The sequence below is a fragment of the Alligator mississippiensis genome, chromosome 5 (assembly GCF_030867095.1).
Source record: "Alligator mississippiensis isolate rAllMis1 chromosome 5, rAllMis1, whole genome shotgun sequence".
Classification (NCBI taxonomy): Eukaryota; Metazoa; Chordata; order Crocodylia; family Alligatoridae; genus Alligator; species Alligator mississippiensis.
This window is the reverse complement of record NC_081828.1, coordinates 55036652-55057812: the sequence shown is the minus strand read 5'-3', so window position 1 is coordinate 55057812 and position 21161 is coordinate 55036652. Positions and strand designations below refer to the sequence as shown.

The 21161-nt window shown below is 42.9% G+C and overlaps 1 protein-coding gene across 7 annotated transcripts in view; it reads right to left on the bottom strand.

Moving 5' to 3' along the window:
• C5H1orf21 (chromosome 5 C1orf21 homolog) overlaps positions 1-21161 on the bottom strand; it is a 238402-nt gene that overhangs the window by 136211 nt on the left and 81030 nt on the right. For 6 of the 7 annotated variants that reach the window (XM_059728392.1, XM_059728388.1, XM_019500305.2 and 3 more), the window contains exon 2: positions 20407-20612. In XM_059728392.1, coding sequence (XP_059584375.1) covers positions 20407-20500 — 94 coding nt within the window. In that variant the 5' untranslated portion in view covers positions 20501-20612. Of the gene's footprint in view, positions 1-3947; positions 4091-20406; positions 20613-21161 lie in introns of those variants that run through there. The other variant, XM_059728391.1, reaches the window with a different exon arrangement.

The following is a 21161-nucleotide window of genomic DNA, read 5'->3' as shown; positions in this document are numbered from 1 at the left end:
ACCTTCACAAAATTCTCAGGAGCCAGAGATTAGTCTCATTTTACAGGTGAATAAACTAGACACCAAGGGGTTAAATGATGCGCTCAGGGTCACGTAAGGAGTCTCTGGCAAACAGAAATAAAATCCAAGAAATCAAAACACCCAGTTAATTTTTTAAATCACTGGACCACACGGGCTCAAAAGAAATTACCATACCCCAGTGGTTAAGGCAAGATTTTATAGGCCCCCTCTACACATTACAGGTATTTAAACTGAAACCAGTTACACATGCAGAGTATGTCATTAAAAGGTTCAACCAGCTATAAGGTTAGGCCTTGAAAATGTGTACTACCTTTATAGCTGGTTGTTATCCAGCTTAAATTTGCACATGTAGCAGGGTCTGTGTGTCTGTGGCTGGGAGCCCCATCAGCTAACCAGGCTCCCAGCTGTGGGGGTGCACCGTGAGCACCCAGGACTGGAGAGAGTCCTGCAGCTGCAGATTCTTGGGCCTGGCTGTGGCTCCACTGGATGCTGGATCCCACAATCATGTCTCCTGCCAGGCATGTGTGGATCATGCTCCACATCTTATCACACCTTTATCTGAACATCTAGCCCCATAATATAACCGACTGTTGTGATATGATCAGTGTGACAGGGTGCAATCTCCTGGGCCCGGTCACAGTACCAGCCCAACCGCCTATCTAGGGCAGTCTGACCAGTCTTGGCCGCCACACCTTTGGTGTAATGAAAAATGGTGTTACAATAAGTGGGAGGCTACCCATTTAAGACCGTGAAGCCTAGAGGTTTATACAGGACTCCAAGCTTCCCTTATTGTGTCCCATACCTCGCAGATGGTATCCCTGAGTTGTTCTATGCTCTGGCTCGAAGCTGGGTCAAACTCAGCCCCTTGCAAGGCCTCACACATTCATCTTCTCTCTCTGCCCCAACAGGCCTCAAATCACACCACCCGCTTTCACCGTGCCTCTCACACTCCACCCACTCTCACTGGGCCTCTTAGTCGCTGCCCCCACACCGAGGCACTCAGCCTGCCCTGCTCCCTTGAGCGGTTCTCATAGGCCATCAGGCTTGCTTACTAGCACTCCTTGGTCAGATAGCGTGCAGCCTCTCAGGCTCTCTCACAACCCTCATCTGCATGATGACTAGCCAACTTACCATGCCTTGGGCAGAGTTCTGACCCAGACCCCTCTCCAGGTAGCTCATCACTCTCCCACTCACTGACTGATTAGGGTCAATTATTTGCCCACTCAGCCAGATAGGCCCAGGTAAGTCCTCGAGCCTATCTGCCCCCTTCCTTGGGCCTCAACACACTCACCCTGTGGGCACTCTGCCATTCTCTAGGCTTCTAAGCCCATGAACTCCACACCTTCCCTGGGGTAACTGCTCTGCCCCCTTGCTGGGGTCCACACTCAGCCCCTGTACTGTGGCCTTGGGGTCTTGTACCCCCATGCGCTCAGGTGCCTCCCCCTAGGCATGCCTGGTCCCACTACCTTTGGGGTCTTACACCCCTATGGGCTCAGGTGCCTCTCCCTGGGTATGCCTGGCTCTACTACCCTCTGGTCTCAATGACCCAACGGATGGTGGGGGCTGGGGTTATCAGGTGCCCCAACCCACCTTTCAACAGGGAGGTAACTGGCCTAGCATTTGGGACCAATCCACCAGACCACCCTTCCCCAGCAGGGTGCAGTTTTTGGTCTTACCCAGGACCAAGCAGGCCTACCTACCCTGGTCATGTCCCTATTGGGCTATATGTTGTTCCTGGGCTGCTCTCTCTCCTAGGCCTTTTATGGCAGCCTCCTTCTGCTGGCTGTCACCTTCATAGCAGCGTGCACGCTGACTAACCCCTACCCTCTTTCAGCTGTGATGTCCTCCCCCATGAGAGGACCTTTGGCCTATTTGAGGCCTTGGCCCCGTCTCCAGGCCAGCTGGGGTGCCAGATGGCTCTGCACAGCCCTGGCCTGCCCCTCGTAGTGGGTGCAATTGCCCTCTGGCCTTTCGGCCCTGGCCCCCTTACTTTGACCAGTTGAGGGATCAGAGAGTTAGTCTAGCAGCTGCTGCCCTCCATGGACAACAGGGGTCCCCTTCTGGGGCCCACCATACGGCCATCTCCTCTTGGGCTTGCTTTGAGCCCTGAAGATCTTAAATGGAGCAGCTCTTCTCTCAACTGGGCTCACCTGAGCCCTAGGCCTCGCCCCTGCCAGCTCTAATCAAGGACTTGCCTAGCCCATTTGTAGGCCCACAAGCTGTTACCCCCACTTGCTAGGCTGAGCCTTGTTCTCACTAGGCCCCAGCCTTCTCCCTGGGGCTCGGGACCCTACTGGGCCCATAGGAACCTCCTGCCATCCCCATAGTTTCTCCTTTACCTCCGAGGTGTTGTGAGCAGCAGTTCAGCTGGGTGTTGTTGCTCCAGCTACCAGCAACAAACTGGTCCTCCAGCCCTGACAGCCTGGATCTAAAGTGGCTGCCTCATCAGGGCTGGCCCACACCTGCTGGCTGCCTGCTCTCAGCCCTTAAAGTGGCGGGCACCGCAGGTGTTCCATCACAATCAGCTATCCAGTTAAGTCATTAAATTTCAATGAATGTAAAGTTACTTCATTAGAATCCTTTCAACCAAGTCACTGGGGTCAAAAGAGCAAGGGTGTCATCATTTCACCTCTACAGGCTTCATTTTGAGAACTATCTTTGGCACCAAACAGAACTGTGCCTACTTCGACAAGTTGGAGGGTACAGTATGGCCAGATTGGAAAGGTTATTTTAGATGCATTTGGCTGCTTAAGTTTCAAATTCTCCTTTAGAAAGCTGAGCTGCTCCTGACCCTATTTTTTTAACCTCATATCTAAGGAGCTCCCCATGTTGTTGGCATTTAGCTACTAGTTTTCCTCAGCATAGGCTGTTCTCGAATCCACTACACATGCCACACCCTGAACACTTCGCACTGCAGCACTCCTCATTCTATCAGAAGTAGGAAGAAACTCTTTTCAGATACCAGATGAAGCCAATCGTTAACTGATCAATGTGCTCACTACTAAACAACACAGAATAAATTAACCTTGCTCAGACAGTGATGGAGTATACTGCCTCTGCAACTTCATTAATTCCTACTGGACAAGTAGTAAAGATACCGTAATCTTTCACAGAATACCAGACCAAAGAAATATTAAAAATCCATATCCTCAAACTTTATGAGCTTTTTAGTTCAAGTACATGAAAAGATATTGCAAATTTTCTGGCAAATGAAAATACGATACCTCTTTATCTGGTAAATAATGAGGCCTTGTATTCCTTCCGGCAAGCTTCCTCCTGCTAATGCAGTATTAATATATCAGGTAGATTGTTCATGCACCTCAGAAAGAATATACCTAATCAACAGCTCAATTTTTATTAATTGCAATCGCCTCATTTTAAAAGGATAGAATAATCATTAGGACCTGTAACATACTGAAATCGTGTGATAAGCAAAAGTAGTTCCTTACTGCTAGCTTTTCCTTTCAGTAAATCGAGAAGGGAGGGAGGAAAGAGTAATCAAAACTTAATTCATAAAACAAAGCACATATTTCCAGACAGAAGAGATTCACCAGTTAAAAAGGTTACTTTAGTAACAGACCATCTGACAAATCATGAAGCCAACTGATTTATCACAAAGGCTAACATTTCACTTCTGGCAACAGAGCTAGGAGTTAAAGCATTTTACCTCGGACACGTGCCTACTTTACAAGGAAGCTCTCATTTTGCAAGACTTCGTTCTAGGATGCTAAAGAAACAAGCTCTTACAGAGGAGCCTCCAGGAGTAGAAAGACCATCTGAACAACCAGTAGCACTGGGGAAAGCACAATGAGCAAATAAACTTCTTATGCTGTGTTATCAGTACTCTTCTGCCTAACGCAAGTCTTTTCGCCTTTTCCCCAACTATCCTCCACCATGCCTACATACAATCCTCTGAAACCACTTACACATGTGGCAGCTTTCCACACCGTCTCTTTTTCTTTCATTCAAGTTACAGCTACATTCCGTGTTCATACACATACATATTCTGGGTGGATGGCAGCAAAGAGGACAAGCATTTTGGTTTCCTCTTCATCTACATCTCCAAGGAAAGCAACGGATCAGAGGTCTACAAGGAGGAAATCATAAAAATATGTACAATGTCTATATATACACACATTAATGAGCACTGACTTGGCAGATCAGAGTAAATAGTCTTAGGACCTGTGTCGTTACCTAAGGCAAGCAGCAATATACTGAATTTAATCTTGTAGGAATTACTTAGGTAACTCTTCTTACAACAATATAAAGGAAAAATTATTTTTCAGCATTCAGAAACGATTCAACCTTTTAACTGTTATGTCATTTATCAAACTGGAATCCCATGTTGTTTTCCAACATCACATGAAGTAGTAGTTTTAACTTAAACTATTCTTGAAAAACTGGTTACTGAAGTGGTGAAGAAAGAAATTATTTAAAAAAATCACTCTGTTCTGATTTTTGTCTCCCTTGTTTCGCAGCTAGAAATGAGTATGGTTTACAGTTACAAAATCACACCCAACCAGCAGTTACCTAAGTCTTCGTTTTCATAGCCCTAGTGGTTTTTAAGATGTCAGACCTTAAAACTGCATATGCTCCTCAATGAAGCAATTGTTTCTCCAGTATAGATGCAAGACTGAACCCAGCCAGTCCTAGATCTCAGGCCACAGTAATACTCAATCCCTGTATTATGTAAAATACTGTTTATCCAAAGAAATCAGAATGGTTTAGTGTTTTTGAGACATACTAACAGACAGGTCTTTTACATGTTTGTTTTTCTTAATAAATGTTTCACAGAAAAGATGGGATATCGAGTAAATATATTTTTAAGCAGCTTTTAGAAACAAGCATTATACAGCAGATAGGTAATAAAGGCTCCTTTGTATGTTCTGATTTGTGTGTAGCCAAATGTCCAGCAGATATGTGCATTTCCTTAAAATTTTATTTAAGCAAAATTAAATAAATATTTCTGCTACAATCTATAACATAATGCTAAAACAAGAACATAATTTGGGTATTGTTAAAGTAGGTATTCCCCTGCTTTCTCATTTAAGGGACCAAAAGCTAGTGCCCACCACTTAAATCTGCTTTGTCAAATTTCACCTGAGTGCATTTTTGTGGCCAAGATTGATGGGAATGGTTGAAATAGCCTAAACCTTTTACCCTATAAACAATCTTAATTGTCATATATTGTCTCAGAGTTGCTACCTACACGGCAGTGGAAGAGCAATAATTTTCAAAGATTCTGCTTTGTATCCTGCCCTGAAAATCAGAATGCGTCTTAAACTTAAGATAAAACAACTCTCTTAGGCACTGAGGCTGTTACAAACATGCTCTTCACAGCATGCAGCAAAGGAATTAGGGCTAAAAGACCTGCCAGAAGGGTGGGTCCCAACAGTACAAGCAGCATGCAACCCTTTTCTTCATTACTGGTGCTGTTCATGACTGAACAGGAGAGACGCATCATCAGGGATGCACTTGATTAGCATATGCCCTCCTATAGCTCTGAGAGATAAGCAAATTAAAGCTGCTTTCCCCAACAACAGGCAGAGTAAATGCTGTCAACCCTCAGCCAGGATTACATCTTTCTGGGGTGCTATGGGCATTAATGGCACAGAGAGCAGTGTAGATTATAAATGGTGGGGATTAAGCTTGTACCAATTAATCTCTCTGTGCTTCAGTCCCCCTATCTGGAAAATGGGACTAATAATACTTCTTCTTCCCTCTCCCCTTCTATCTGCCTAGTTTATTTAGATTGTGAGCCAGGGGTGGGAAAAATGCGGCCTGCCAGGCCATTCCATCCGGCCCGCAGGACCCCTAAAAAATTTAGAAAATTAATATTTATCTGCCCCTGGCTGCCTGTCATGCAGTCCTCAGTGGCTTGCCAAAACTCAGTAAGCAGCTCTCCGCCCAAAATAATTGCCCGCCCCTGCTGTAAGCCTTTTGAAGAAGCTGTATCTCTTATTATATGTGTTCAATTCCAATCACAAGACAACCCTGATATCAGTTGAGGGAGTTTAGGCGCTACTGCAGTAAGGATAATTTGTAATAATTGTACTACAAGAGTCCAGCCCAAATGCATATTTTATTTTAGATATTACAATGCTGCAGGATGAACTTAACATCAAGATGAGGGGAAGCAAAAATACAAGGTGATTAATTGGTACTGATGAACAAGACCTGTAAGCTACATAGTTAATTTACAGGTACCTACTCTGCTTAACATTCAATTGTTTTCAAAATGTTTGACATTTTAAAACATGCTCCTGTGCAAGAGAAACATTTATAGAAGGGTTGTGTTAAAAAAGTTGGGGGAAAAAAATTCCCTGCTTTGTAATTAATCCTCATGCAGTTTCAAACCCCTCCAGAGCTTAAGTAAATGTTTTTATTTTAAACATCTGGATGTCTTAAACTTTCTATGAAGGCTGAAAGACCAAAAAAAATCTAACCCCCAAAAACCCCCTTTTGCTTCCCTTCCTTTCTCCATCCTTTTAGATAATTAACTTGCAAATCCACTGACTGGATAACATATCTTTTAAAAGTTACACGGACTATATTTGAACTCTATCAATATGATTCAATACAATAAATATAAAAAGCCACAATAAAAAACTTGTTTTGTATCTATTTGTCAATTTATTCTTGATTACAGATTAAAAAAAAAAGAAATCAGCAATGATATTTGTATGGCAAAAAGTGGTATCTACAGGAGAAGGTAATCTAATCTGGTTTTTCTCCTATGTCTCTTTCAAAAGAGGAAGACTGAAATAGGGGGAAAAATGTAGTAACCTCTGTCCTTTTGTTGCTCATCCTTTTTTCTACCTAGAAGCACTGGGCAAAGCTGAGGTGGCAAAAGAAGGCAATCTAGCTAATATCCACTGCAATTCAAAGAAGTTATCTTATTCTCCTTAGAAGCATTACAGCACCACTGAACAGCAGTAGTACAATTCTTTAATTTCCTAACCTTTCGGAACTCTGTTCTAACTACACATACAATAGCTCTGATTTCTTTCATTGCACCTTTTCAGACAACCTATTAACTAGAGCGTGACATCTCAGCCACGGTGATTGTAAATTGGTTTAAAGAGTCAGGACTATCTTAGTTCCTTAAGGCTAGATGTGAATGTAATTCTGAAAGGTTTTTAATATCATAACATGGGAGGGGACTATGTGGAAAAAGTTGATAAGCATGGAGCTAGATATCAAAACAAAGTTAGGCATATGCCTATGTCTTCATCTGTGGTCATATGGTTTGTAGCCCAACAGGCTCCTGATAGGGAGTTTTAGGTGTTACTGAATATAAATCATGATGCAGCACTCAAGAGAAATGGCTGATTATTACCACACACACACACACACACACACACACACACACACCCCCCCTCTACCTTCTCCACGCTATGACTACTATTAATGAGAATGTGGATAGATCTGTGGCAGGATAACTGTACCTAGCAAGGAGGAGAGCTATCATCAGTCAGGGTCATCAGGTTTGGCTAGGGTATTTCACAACAGCAGGATAAATTCAGAACAAAAGTTAGATCACCTATACTTCAACATGCATCTATCAGAGATCTGCTCTAACACTAAGGTAAGATGCAAAGAAATATTAGTTCTACCATAGTTTCATAGTTGGTAGGGTCAGAAGGGACCTGAGCAGATCATCAAATCTGACCCTCCTGCCATGGGCAGGAAACAATGCTGGGGTCAAGCAACCCTGGCAAGATGATTATCTAGCCTCCTTTTGAAGACTCCCAGGGTAGGAGCCAGCACCACTTTCCTTGGAAGTTGGTTCCAGATCCTAGCCACCCTGACTGTGAAGTAGTGCCTCCTGGTGTCTAGCCTGAACCTACTCTCAATCAAATTGTGGCTGTTATTACTAGTTACTCCTGGTAGTGCTCGGGGGAACAGGAACTCTCCTGTTCCCTGCTGGTCCCCCTGGTAAGTTTACAGATGGCCACCAGATCCACTCTCAGTCACCAGTGGAACAATATGCTGAAAACAACACTGTTAAAGCAATAAAGCATCACAGGATACATTGCATCTTAAGGGTTAGAGCCAAAAAAACTGAAGTCAACAGATTCATTTCCACTGACTCAAGTGCATTTTGGATCAGGCCCCTAGTGGCTACCAGCTCAAGACACTTCTGTTTCCAAGTAAAAAGGAATGGGGGGTGGAGGGGAGTACCATATTAACTATCTTCATTACACAAAAGGCATGATTAATGTAAAGACAGTGATCCATTATACCTTCTACAGAAGATTCTTATTTATTCACTTTGCTCTCCATATATTTACTTGCTGGAGTGGAATGAACAGTCCATTTTGCTGCTATTCTCTAATCATGCCCAGAGCATGGGATGAGTACCCTTTCATATTTCATAAATCAAAATAAGTACATATTCCAGAAGTGCTTTAAATTTGTAAAGAGGCACTTTATTGGACCACTTTATGGAACAAAAGTTGGAAAACGCAGAAAGATCTAATTAAAAAAAGAAAGTGTTTATTTTGTATACCATAATTAATCAATACCTAAAAGGGGTTTCTTTTGTTTTGTAAATTAAAATTCTGCAACTTCCTTATTAGAACCAATTGGTAACTAACTGATTTGTAAAAGGTGTTCTCCTGGTTGAACAAATCACTAGTAAACTAAATGACAACTGCTACACCGTCACATTTCCCAGATGTCCACAATGTCTTAATTTCTTGAAAATGTGTCTTTAGACCTCACATATAGAATCACAGAAATGTAGGACTAGAAATTACCTTAGGAGGTCATTCAGTCTAACCCCCTTGTTCAAGACAGGATCATCCCTATCTAAACCATCCCATACAAATATTTATCACTCTAAACCAATGGTGCTCAACTTTTTTTGGCCCCATGGGCTGGATGAGTGATTCCCCATCTGTGGACTGGATCAGACCAGTGGGCACAATCTGGTGGGCATGGCAGGGCCTGATCCAAGTACAGGGACGCAGCCTTACCCTGAACCACTTGCATGGGGGAGGGAGCTTCACCCAACCACTTGGGAGGGGTAAGGGAGGGGGCATGGCCTGACCCTAACCCAGCCCAGCTCCAATCTGGCTGCACAGGGGAGGATTATGGCCCAGCCCTGACCTGGCCTCAAAAGGCTTAGGAACTTGACAGCAGAGGGGGGATAGCAGTATTAAATGTCACAGCTCCAATGCTACCAAATTTCCTGACCCACGTGGAGAACAGTGGGCTAGATGCCATGGCTCTGTGTTCCGAATTTGATCTGTAGACCAAGGGTTGAGCACCCCTGCTCTAACTTATTCTTAAAACTACACAAACAATCTTCTCATGCAACTACCACTCACAGTGCCCCAAACACCAAAAACAATCTGCTACAGGTACAGCATGGGAACAAGGTCAAAGTGGTGCTGCAATGACAGACAGTCTGTTAAAATATACTTGACATCCAAGAAAGAAGACTAGGCCCCCTTCCACAGAGGAAGGCAATCCATCCTGCCATGTCCATGACAAACTGCAGGGTAAAATCTCTTCTTGATCCCAGATATGCCATTTAGGCCCTCTAATTCAAGGCCCTCTAATCAGGAACTTCCAGGTTTTTGTCCCAATGGGAGCATTAGCACAGCCCAGTCAAAATTCCCAGTCTTGGCTACAGGAAATACCCAATACCCAGTCCCTGGGCCGGCCTGGCTACATGAGGGCTTCAGTGTTGGCAGGACCTGGCGCAGCTCAGCATGTGGTCCCTGCATGCCACATCGGGTCCTGCAGCCATGGGACCAAGCCAGCCTGGCTGCGTGAGGGCTCCAGAACTGGCAGGACCTGGCGCAGCTTGGCATCCGCTCCCTGCTGGCACAGTCCCAGCAGGTGCGCGGTCCCTGCTGCAGAAGGTAGGTTATAGGCCCCGTGCAGGGGGCTGTGACTGGGACCCTGCTGGGGGGGGGGGGGGGTGCAGCCCTGCAGGGGGGAGCAGTCCATGTGCAGTGTGTGTGGGGGGGTTCACCCTGTGGGAGCCAGGGGACCCACCCCTCCTGAACAGAGCCCCTCATAGGGTCCCCCCACACCACAATCCCCCTGCAGTAGCCCCACACCCACCCACATACCAACCCACATCCCTCCACATCCACCCACCCACCTTCCCCCACATCCCCCCATCACACACCCATCATATGTGAAGAAAACCAAAAGCACACATTCACACATATAGATATTTAGAATTAATTTTATTATAATGATAGAGACACTGGTAGGCTTCCACATTGCTTTAACATTGTAAAAATACCAATAAAGCATTTCCCAACTGATCAATCTCTCTCTCTCTCTCTCCCTCCTTCTCTCTCTATATGTGTGTGTATGTAGAGTTGTCTTTTGTTCCAACTGCAGAAGAATATAGATTTTGGGGTATTTTAAAAAGTGGATTTGGGATGCTGCTGCAGCAGTCCAGCTGGCACAAGGGGTAGTGTCCCCAGGTACCAATTGGCCAGGCCCCAGAAGCTCCTGAGAGCAAATAGCCCTGAGCTGCTTGCTAGGGAAGCTTTTTATACTGTTGGGGACAGCACAGGTGGTGGCCCCAGGCTCTAGCTCCCCCTGGCTGCAGATCTGGGAGGAGCCAGGCAGGGTTATTTTGCTCAAAGTGGCACAATTTGCCCCACAACAAAATGCATGTCCAGGCACGTGCACTGAGGCAAAAAGCCCTCAAATTTGCACCGCTTCTATTTGAGCTGCTGCAAGCGCACATGCCTGCATGTGTGGACCCGCCCTGTGAGGCCAAGATTGATATTTACTACACATCTGCCAAAAGTCTAGCACAGTGACTGAGGGCATGCTTTCACTACAGAGTTAACACAACATTTGAAACAACACTTGATTTACTATGTCCACGCTAGGATTGCATTCACTTGTGTATGATACAAAAAATTCTAGGAGCATATCCTAATGCAGGAGTTCTTAACCTGGGTGCCATGCACACCAGGCTGCTGTGAGATCCTTTTAAGGGTGTTTCAGGGTGCCACACAATATTAATGCTGCTAGGGGTGCAAACAACTGCACAGGATTCACAAAGTAAACCCAAAAGATTTCAAATAGGCATCCATAAGTGACAAAAGCATTCTGACTTGCTGCGGGCTTTCTGAGTTCTTTGCAACAGGAGAATTTCTCTGTTATTCTTCCACAGTCAAAAATAAAAACCTGAGAGTCTGTATTTTCTGAGGAGTGCCTTGAGTCTAAAAAGGTTGAGGACGACTGCCTTAGTGGCTCTATGCACTGCAGTCAGCTGAATTGTTCTATAAATTCTTTCCAGCTGACGTGTAGTAGAACTTATCAGTCTGGGGGACAATGCTACAGGAAGGTGTTGAAGCAGAATAGTATAATACACTGGAGCTACCCTACATCCACATTTGAGTGATTAAGTTAGCAGTTAACAAGTTGTGTTCACTTAAACCTTAACCTACATGCCCTGAAGTGCCAATCAGCTTGAGTAAAAAGCTCAACACTTGAATAAGAGCTTTTGGGTGAGTTTGGGGCAATGTTTGAGTTATTACTCAAATTAACTTTGCAGTAAAGACAAGCTCCAAGGCTTCCATGAGATACTACCTCTCACATACACTGAAGATGACAGACATGTAGAATTCTTATTTGTGGCAATTTCCTTCAGGCCACGTGTTTTTGATTATTTGTATTTCAGAGGCTTTGTTGTGTGAGGAAACATATAAACAGAGAGAGAGAAAGGCTCACAAACTAAACAGACAGTACAGACAGAAGGAAGGAGTGGAAACAGAAGCATGCAGAATAAAGTGATATTTGTTCAGTGTCTCAAAGCAGGGGTATAGCAGAGGCAGAAATGTTAACTTGGGTCCTCCTGACTCTTGGTTTAGGGCCCTAGACAGTGGCAACAATGACTGCTCCCATCTCACTCCACGCAACCTCTACTACTCCTCCCTGGAAGAGGAAGTCTTGGAAATGAAACATCTGTCTTCCTCTGATGCTACATCAGAGGTAGGGTGGAAAGGAAGTAGCTTGTTGCTTGATGAAGAATGAAAAAGGTGGCAAGAGCAACGGAATCTGAGCAACGGAAGTGGTCAACTTGCATGATGTGGCCAACTATTTCCACTATAAAGATATTTTAAAGATATATATAGTTCTACATTGTGGTTGAGAAAGAGCCAGAGGCTCAACCTGAAAATTCATTTTGAGTCTTGAAGGGGCCTGAACTATCTTCATCTGGTGTCTGAAGCAAGCCCCTCTTATTTTGAAGAGTTTTGTGAGATTACTTTATAAGTAAAACCTATCAGATTCTTTCTGAGCTGTTTGTGATCCTAGATGGTAGATAAATATCTGGGGGTGTTACTTCTTTGCTTGAACTGCAGCTGGCTGTTATGAAGTTTCAGGACAAAAATTATAAGCACAAAAGGAAAACGCTGAACAAAAAGAGGAAGTAAGGATAGACCAGTGGAGACCTAGATTCAATTTCCTACTCCATCAACAGACTTCCTGTGCAACTTTGGACAAGTCAGTGCCTCTGTGCTTAAACTGTCCATCTATAAAGCCAGGATAAACACTGGCCTAGCACTCCTGGGTGGTGTGAAGATAAATACACTGCAGACTCTGAGGTGCTGAGATACCATGATAATGAGAATGACAAACTGACAAAAATACCAGCTGTATACATAACTACAGAATCTTCCATTTCTAGTAGTCTCACAATTGTTCTAAATGAGACAACTCTGTTTAGAAATTAGCATACTTTGTGCTTAAGATTTACTGAGCCAGGTTTCATAATTTGGAACTGCTATTAATAACAGAAAGACCATCTGCAAATCATGGTGCTAATTTTCATAATTTGCTTGAAAAATATTAACCTGGTAGGCTTTTTTCCTCCTCTTTTTGAAGTCCAAGAGCTTAATATAAATGCCTAGATTAGGCTGACAAATTAATAGACAGACACTAAAACCCTTTCCCTCACTTTTCTGTTATAAACCACAGTACTGGCTATTTATTGCACATTAAAAAAACCTGGTAAGTACAAGTGGGTCAATTCCTACCCCCTCCACAGCTCCCCCCCCCCCCAAGATGAAAAAGGGCATGATGTTTCTTTTCCTTTATGAAGGAACCAACAACACTACTTATTGGAGATATGACAGTTCAAAAAAATAATTTCAAAAAATATGCTGAAATTGAGTGTTCAAAGCTTGATTACAAGATTTTGCTTTTTTTGTTTACATTATTACAGTGCTTATGGACACACAGCATTAGAGATCAGCTCTGAGAAGATATGATGAATACAGGAAGATGTATTGTTAGTATCCTTAGTAGGAGGATTTTAAAGTAATTAGAGACCAACAAGGCATAATAATTATATTATATTCCATCTTTTCTAGAACATCTGTTTTGGTTGGCCCATTAACTCAATTATTTAAAGCATGTAACAAAATAAGCAGTGACCACCACAGTTAAGGATAAAATATAAATTCTATTACCAGCCTCTCCTTCAATTTATCCTAATTTTGTCAAGCAAAATTCACGTGGGCTGTATGATGGATGATTGATCTGTGCTTAGAAGTGTTTATTAATATTAAGAAAAAAAATGTCAACTGTTTTTGTTTTCTGCATGAGACACTTCCATATGTGCCTAAATTTGGCACTTAAATAATACAGCAGTGGGCATTTTAAGTCTTATATGGGTGTTTCAACCAACAGAAAAGAGTACAAACTACTGGGTGGGAAGAACCACTAACTGGGCATCCAGCTCTTTGCTTATTCTCACAAAAGGTGACAAGGGAACCTGTGATATCATGTGACCTCGGCAGGGTTTGTGGCATGGCAAAAGGGCTGCTGAGACAGAAACATGGCACATTTTAAGCTTACTGACCAACAAAATTAAGAAAGCAAGCCGGACACCGAAGCAGTTGCCAGAACAGAGTTCGAAGTTTCTAGATGACTTCTTTGCCAACTTTCTCTTCTTAAATAACCAAAAAAGGCACTTCTGTTTGAGGGAACAGCTATGTGCTTGTAGCAAAACCAGACAAAACTGGGTTACATTTGAAGTATTTTGATTAATTTCTCTTTATGCAACAATTAAGCTCATCCCAAACCAAAATCTTGAAAGGCAGGTCACAATTTACATTCCCAACACCAGCAAAACCTTGCTAACTCATTCTTCTTCAACTCATAGAACAGAACACAGCTTTTTTGCCTCCATTTCATGCAGAAAAAGCCCTCTTCTACAACAAGAATCTATTTCTATAAGCAATTTCTTAAACTCTTTTTCCATTACAGCTCTCTCCCATGGATTCCTGGCTGGATGTGCACAATCCTGAATAGTGCCTATTTTATATTCCAACCCACTCCAAAAATTCTTGCCATTACCACCATTAATAACAGAGCTGACCTGCGTAGAGGTTTTAAGCTAATATGTTATCTAATACTGGTAAAAGTTGAGTCTAGGTGGCATGTGCTTGGCATGCTGAAGGCAAAGAGAACCTTATTTAGGCTAGCACATTGCACATTGATGCATATGCAATATAGCAGGCTTGTCTAACATATGGCCTGTGGGCCGCCATTTTCTATGGCCCACAGTGCTGCAATGGGAAACGGAAGTAACCGCTGTTTAACTTTTGTTCCCATCCCTTGTCCCTCCCCCAACCCCTCAGCAGCTTCCTAATGGCTGCTGAAGGGCTGGGGAAGGGACAAGGTTCCTACATGCACCTTGTCAGCTTGACGTTGCCAACATGGTGCAGCTCCTCCCCTCCCCCTTCATTTCACTGTGTCCTGTCCTAGCCCCGCCTCTCCTTTCCTCATTTGCATGCTGGCCCCGCCCTGCACCGGTCCCAATGGCTGTGCGGGCCGGAGCAGGTCGCGGTGCAGCGGGAGGGTGGGTGTGGATGCCGGCTCAGAGGGATGCTGCGGCCGGGCCCACGGGAGATGCTGCTGCTGCTGCCACTGTGGCTGTCAGGGTGGGAAGCTGGCAGCACTCCCACCTCACCGTATGCCCCCGTGCTCGTAGACACTGTGCTGGCACTGGTGAGTCACAGGCCCTGGGGAGGGAGGGAGCCCTGCCGGTTGGGCTCGGGATACCCCGGGGGAGGGGGAGCAGAGGGGTGTCTCTGCATGTCCCGCACCCCCTGTAGCGTCCCTGCATGTCCCCCTGGCTGCTGAGCCCAGGCGCCTAGGTGTGGAAGCATCCTCAAGGCCACCCAGGTGGCAGCGAGGCCATGGCGGGGTCAGGCGGCACCCCTTGACCCCTGCCCCCCCAGGCCATGGCCAAACTGGACAGGCCATGCGAGCGCCCACTCCTGCCGGCCTACTGGGTGATAAAAAGTTCATGATCTGGCCCCACATTCAAAAAGGTTGGACACCCCTGCAGTACAGCATTACCAGTTGTAGCTACGGAACTATTACTAGTACTACTAATTTAATTTTATATAGTAATTTTCTTTGTAGATCTTCATATAATAAATGCTAGAAAAAACTGAGGCACCAGCATAAACTGACAGTCATTCTTACCACAGTGTGCTGGTTTAGGTGGTATGGTGGTATGAACAATGGTATCCTACTATTTTAATTGTGAAGCTGCATACCAACACAAGAGCAAACATGAGATGATTGCTGAAGACAGATTTCAAGACAAAAGCTACTGCAATGGTGGTGAGAACACCTGTATGCTATTCGCCAGCACCTTTGCTTGTGGATGGAGAAGCATGCTAGAGAGGTGCTAAGAGGCTGCATGGCCACATCAAACTAATGTATAGAATGATTCAGAAACTCATGTTTTAAAAATCCAAGACAAAAAGCCAAACAAACTGCTACAGAATCAGGCTCAACTGCCACAACGACGTAAAAGACTTCACTGCTTTCGCATCACAATCTTTATAATAGGCAAGATAGGCAAGAGATAATGGAGTTGTATCTTCCAAGTTATAGCTGAATTTTTCTGCTCCTTACTAACAGGCCACAGTCAGGGACTCCACAGCATTGGGAAGGAAAGGGAGTGAAAAATCTATATCTGAGTTTTCAGATTAGCAATGAGGGGCAAAGTATTATATACCACATGCCTACAAATCGAACTTAACCTCAAGAGAAGGAGAGCACCATCCATCTTAATATTATCTAGGCTTCTACAGGCTTTCCACCTTAGACAATAAGCATGCAAGAGAGATGCAGAAATAGAAATTAAGCATAGACCCCAGGACCAATCTCCTTTCACGTCATGTCTCTGAGAAAGGCAGTAAGCAGAAGTCAGAAGGTAACTGGAAAGAAGGCTGGCTTTCAGGATCCTAACAAAGCAGACCTTTTAAAACTAAGGAACTTTGCACTTAGAACTTGCATAGCTATTCACATCGCCATCTAATATTCAGATCCTCCCCTTGTTAAACAGGTAAATGCGTCCTAAAATAGCTTAGAACATTCAGTTGAGTGAAACTCAAACACCATCTGTCCTGGGAAAAATATTCATGAGCCATCCAAGAACCAAGAAATTCAGCATGTCTCTAAATGTAGCATTAGAGGTATGGGTAAGTGAAAAAAGCCACATGGAATCCTTAACAAAGGAAAAAAAACCTGCCTGTAACCTGGTTGTGAAAGAATGCAGTTCTTAATAGTGTCCTGTTACCCTTCAATTTATACCATCACATATACAGCAGATAGGGGATATTGCAAAAGAATAACATGATATAACAGATCTGAGCCTTGGTCTGTCTGTTTCCTATACTGTCTCTGGTAGTAGCCACATCCTGAGGCTTTGAAAGAAAGTGAAACAACAATAATGCATCTAAGTAACTGTGCAATGCTGTATATAGTAGATAGATTATGCAGACAGATTTGATTACATTATTTTATCTTGCATAAATAAATTTCTATTAGCACTCATAAAAATTGTTCTGCCCTTTTATAAATCTAACCAGAGCATTTATCTCCACGATCTGACAAATTCAAAGATAGAATTAAAAAAGGTAGGTATGGGTGGGTTTCCTGCAAGTACAATACCCAAAACTTCCTACATCCAAGTAAATTGTTTTGTGATCAATTCATCTTCTCTGTAACAAATACAAAAATTGGGCAAGAGCAATAACAAATATATTCCATTGCACTGCTTTGTTTTGTCTTGGTATAGCCAATGTTGCCACCATAACGTAATGACTTCTCCCTTGTCTCTTTTCTCTTTCATCTCATTAACCCATCCTCTTCCTTCTCTCTCTGCCTCCCAATCCCTCTTTCAAATTCTCACTCCACTTCAAAACAGATCCCAAATGCCCTTCTCCAGCCACTCCCAGCTTGCCCAATCTATAGTCAGTCCTTGGACTTACGACGCAATTGGTTCCTGAAAACCACGTCTTAAGTCAAAACGTAACTTGGAACTGATTTTCCCATAGGAAACAATGCTATAAATGAGGGATTGGTTCCTAAACCAAGGCCCAATACCCTATTTTCACCAAAAATAACCCAGAATTTTGTACTCAATCAATTATAGATGAGTAATATAGCTACATTAATGTATTTATATTGTAAATCATATTGATTTGAAGGACTTCTTTGAGGTGACTTTGCTGGACTTTTTAAAGGGTTCTTGGCTGGAGTCTTCTCAGGAGTCTTGGCTGCAGGTTCTTCTGGAGTCTCATCTACTTTCTAAAAGAAAGTGTCCAAGGAAGTTTGGACAGACATTCTCCAGAGAGATGGGCAACACAGTGAACTTGTTTGCTGGCATGGTGTCGCGTTGGATCAAACATTGTAAAGTCAAAACTGACATCAGAAAGTTGAAAATGTCAGATACTTGACATTTGTAAAACTTACAAATTTATAAACTTTGTAAGTGTGAAACGTTGTACTTGAAACGTTGTAAATTAAGGACTGCCTTAATCTGTAATCTGTTTTGAGATTAAGTTCAGCTTCCAAGAGGCTGCAAAGATACTTTCTCCTCTGCCTTTGGCTGGACCAGATACATTTGCTGTTTTTCTTACTTTCAGCTGTCCAAAATACTGAACAGATTTTGCACAGCTAGCAGGTAGCAGTGAACAGTGAGCCCTGGAAGTACTACAGCACTTGTCTGTGCTACGAAGCGCTTGTAGTAGTTGCATGGACCCCCTCTATGCAGGGGCTCACTTTACTAAGATTCATTGTCGTACTTGACATCCTGTGGTAAAATCTTGCCTTGTTAGCTGTTGTGGTAGACTGGTTGTGACACCTCTTTGATACAGAACTGAATGCTTTCCTTTTAGTCTTTGCTGAATAAATAACTCTACACGTGTCATACAGGAATCTGTTACAGATTAACAAAACGAATGTTTAGCAGTAAATTAAAAACTTTTGCAATTTCAGACCCAACTCATATCAAGAGGCAACAGGTCAGGATGAGGATGAGAGCATGGGTTTCACGGTCAACATACAGCTCTAGAATTTGAGGGAATTCCATTAGGCGGTTGACGAGTTTAAATCACTGCCATCTTTAGGCACAATTTTCACATTTTTATACATTATTATATATAAAGAAAATAGATCAGGAATTAAGTGTCATGGATATAAACTGCAACACACTCACAATCCTGGAAATCAAAATACTCCACTGATTCAGAGAACAGGTGCAGTGTAGATGGCAGCAAGACCAGGTAACCACATCTGAAGGGCCCACCTCTAGCAGTGAGAGGATAGCCTGGGTTTCTGTATGCATTCTGGCCCTAATTCAAAGCATTTAAGCAGTTTTTATGGGACAGTGAATTTCATGTCACCTAAATATGCACCTAAGTACTTTGCTCAAGGAGGACAAGATTGCAGAACTTCAGCTCCAGAAGATTATTTAAGACCAGTTAGCAGCATCATTTCAGAGTCCTGCTGCTATGGTGCTCCAATGTGGCTGTAGCTATTACACAGGATTTAATCTATGTGGCATCATCGGCGACACCACGTGCACCCCTTAGTTTGGCCGTGCACCCCCTGGAAACGCCAGCCACGAAACCAGAAGTGTCAGCGGAAGTGCTGGTGGAAGACTTGGGAGGCACCAGTAGCCCATGTGTGGCATGGAAAATGTTCCCAAGAGAAACACTGCTGGTAAGCAATTATTGCTCTTAATAAATTTGCTCTGCAAATGTGAGCTGGCTGCATGTAAAAATTCAAATACTGAAGTTAGAATGCCAGACATGTTAAATGTTACAGGATAGTGAAGTACAGCATGAGTGGAAAAATCCCCAACATGAAGGTCTGACTTTTGGAAGAAATTCTGCTAAGATTATATATTTAATCTGTATAATTTTACTTAAAGTCTGCAGCTGGAAATAAACCTAGCCTCATCAGACAGCCTGAAGAAGTCAAGCTCCTCCCACTTTCTTTAACAGCATGATAGTTTTACCACTGCAATGTGACATTCTTAATTCTGCATAAATAATTGCTATAACCACAAGAGAAGAGAAGCTTGGCATTCTAAATAGTAGTGCATCTATCTATTTTAAGGATATCAGAGCCAAGCAGCTTGTAATGCAATACCAAACTACCTTGTTCAGCTGTCGACAGCATGTTTACACTGAGGAACAAAGTGATCCAGTTTGGGTCAGAGGAAGCCTCTGTCAAATTTCCCTGCAGCAGCATGGGAAAGCAACTTCTGCCAAAAAACCACTACTGCATGTCACCTCAGCCTCTTATCAGTGGGCCAGATCAAATGGCTTTCCAGGCTGGATCCAGCCCACAGGTCATAGGTTGCCAACACATGACTTTTTTTTTATGGAGGAAAAACTATATTTGGACAGGTCTGGAAGCCTCTAATACATTTACATAACAGTTTATATAAAGTTAGAAAAAAACTGACCATACTGGTCAGTTAAGTATGATATAGTTTTTTCTTGTAATGTGGTGTTACCCTGACAGAATTCTGACTTGTAAACAATTTCTCACCCACCCAAACAGGTGCTTACATACGACCTACAAAATCTGCCATTTTCACCCCAATCTTCAGAGAAGGTCACTGAATGTTGCCACTTCCAGTTTTATTAAATCTTCAAAATCATGTTCTCTAGATGGCTTTGGTTTGACATTTTACTGGTCTTCCAGAATGCTCAGGGAAGATGGGGCAATATTTTGTCTACAGAGCAGGAGTTTGTTAGCAAATCTGTCAATTACATTCTGAGATAGAATTCCCAGATTTCCTCTATTACGAGTAAATATTTGTATTTGAACTCCCCTACATTGTGTGCAATTGAAGACCATCATAGCACATGTGGTGCCAGGGTAAAAATTCTCATAAAACTTACAAAAGAATTTCAACTGTGTCAAAACTTGTCTCTTAGTTGGTTCTACTCCACATAGGTCATCATGATTTCACTTTCTTTATTTTTCCCTAAGCTTATGACAAGAATAAAACTGCTAATTAAAATTTCAACAACACTGATGGTGTGCAAGCCAGGAAGATCCTGCAACACTCACCACCGAACACATCTCCATTCTGGTAGTTCTTCCCCTTCTGAGCTTCCTCTTCATTTTGAACAGTAGAAACATGCTTGGCTGATGCACAGCCCATAGCTTCATTCAGTCAGCTCCAGCTGTACTGAACCACAAATCATTTCTACAGACACACGCACATAGTTCAAAAAATAATCCACTTTCTTGATTGGTTGTCAAGATGCTTTTACCTGCAGACAGAAAACAGGAGAAAGAAAAAACATTTAAATGTGCATGCTGACAGAAAGACATCATTACAAACCTGGGCTTGTTGGTCATCAAGAAAACACCGCTGAGTGATTTTGCAAAAGGCATTCAGGGAAACCCTGTGCTGTATATATTTTTGTTTTCCTGAAACTTATTTGAGAAACATTTGATATTTGCTCCACTTGCTATTTCTGTCCATCACATTAGTTTCTCAGAAGTCTTTTTAGTGATTAGAAATTGTTCATTGCAAGCATTAAGCAATGGATTAGACAAGAAAAAAGAACCCAATAAAGGCCTTATGCTACTACAGACAAATGATAGCACACAACATTACTTTTTGTCTATTTGTTTATTACCTACTTGATCTACTGCTCATTTAAAAGGTAACTATAAACATTTTTTAAAAAGAAAGGGTACTGATATATCTAGAGTTTTGATCACACCCAACAAAAATGCATGCATGGTTTAGAATAGTTATGATCTAATAAATATACTTTAAAATACAATAATAAAATAATTAAATGTTCTAATAT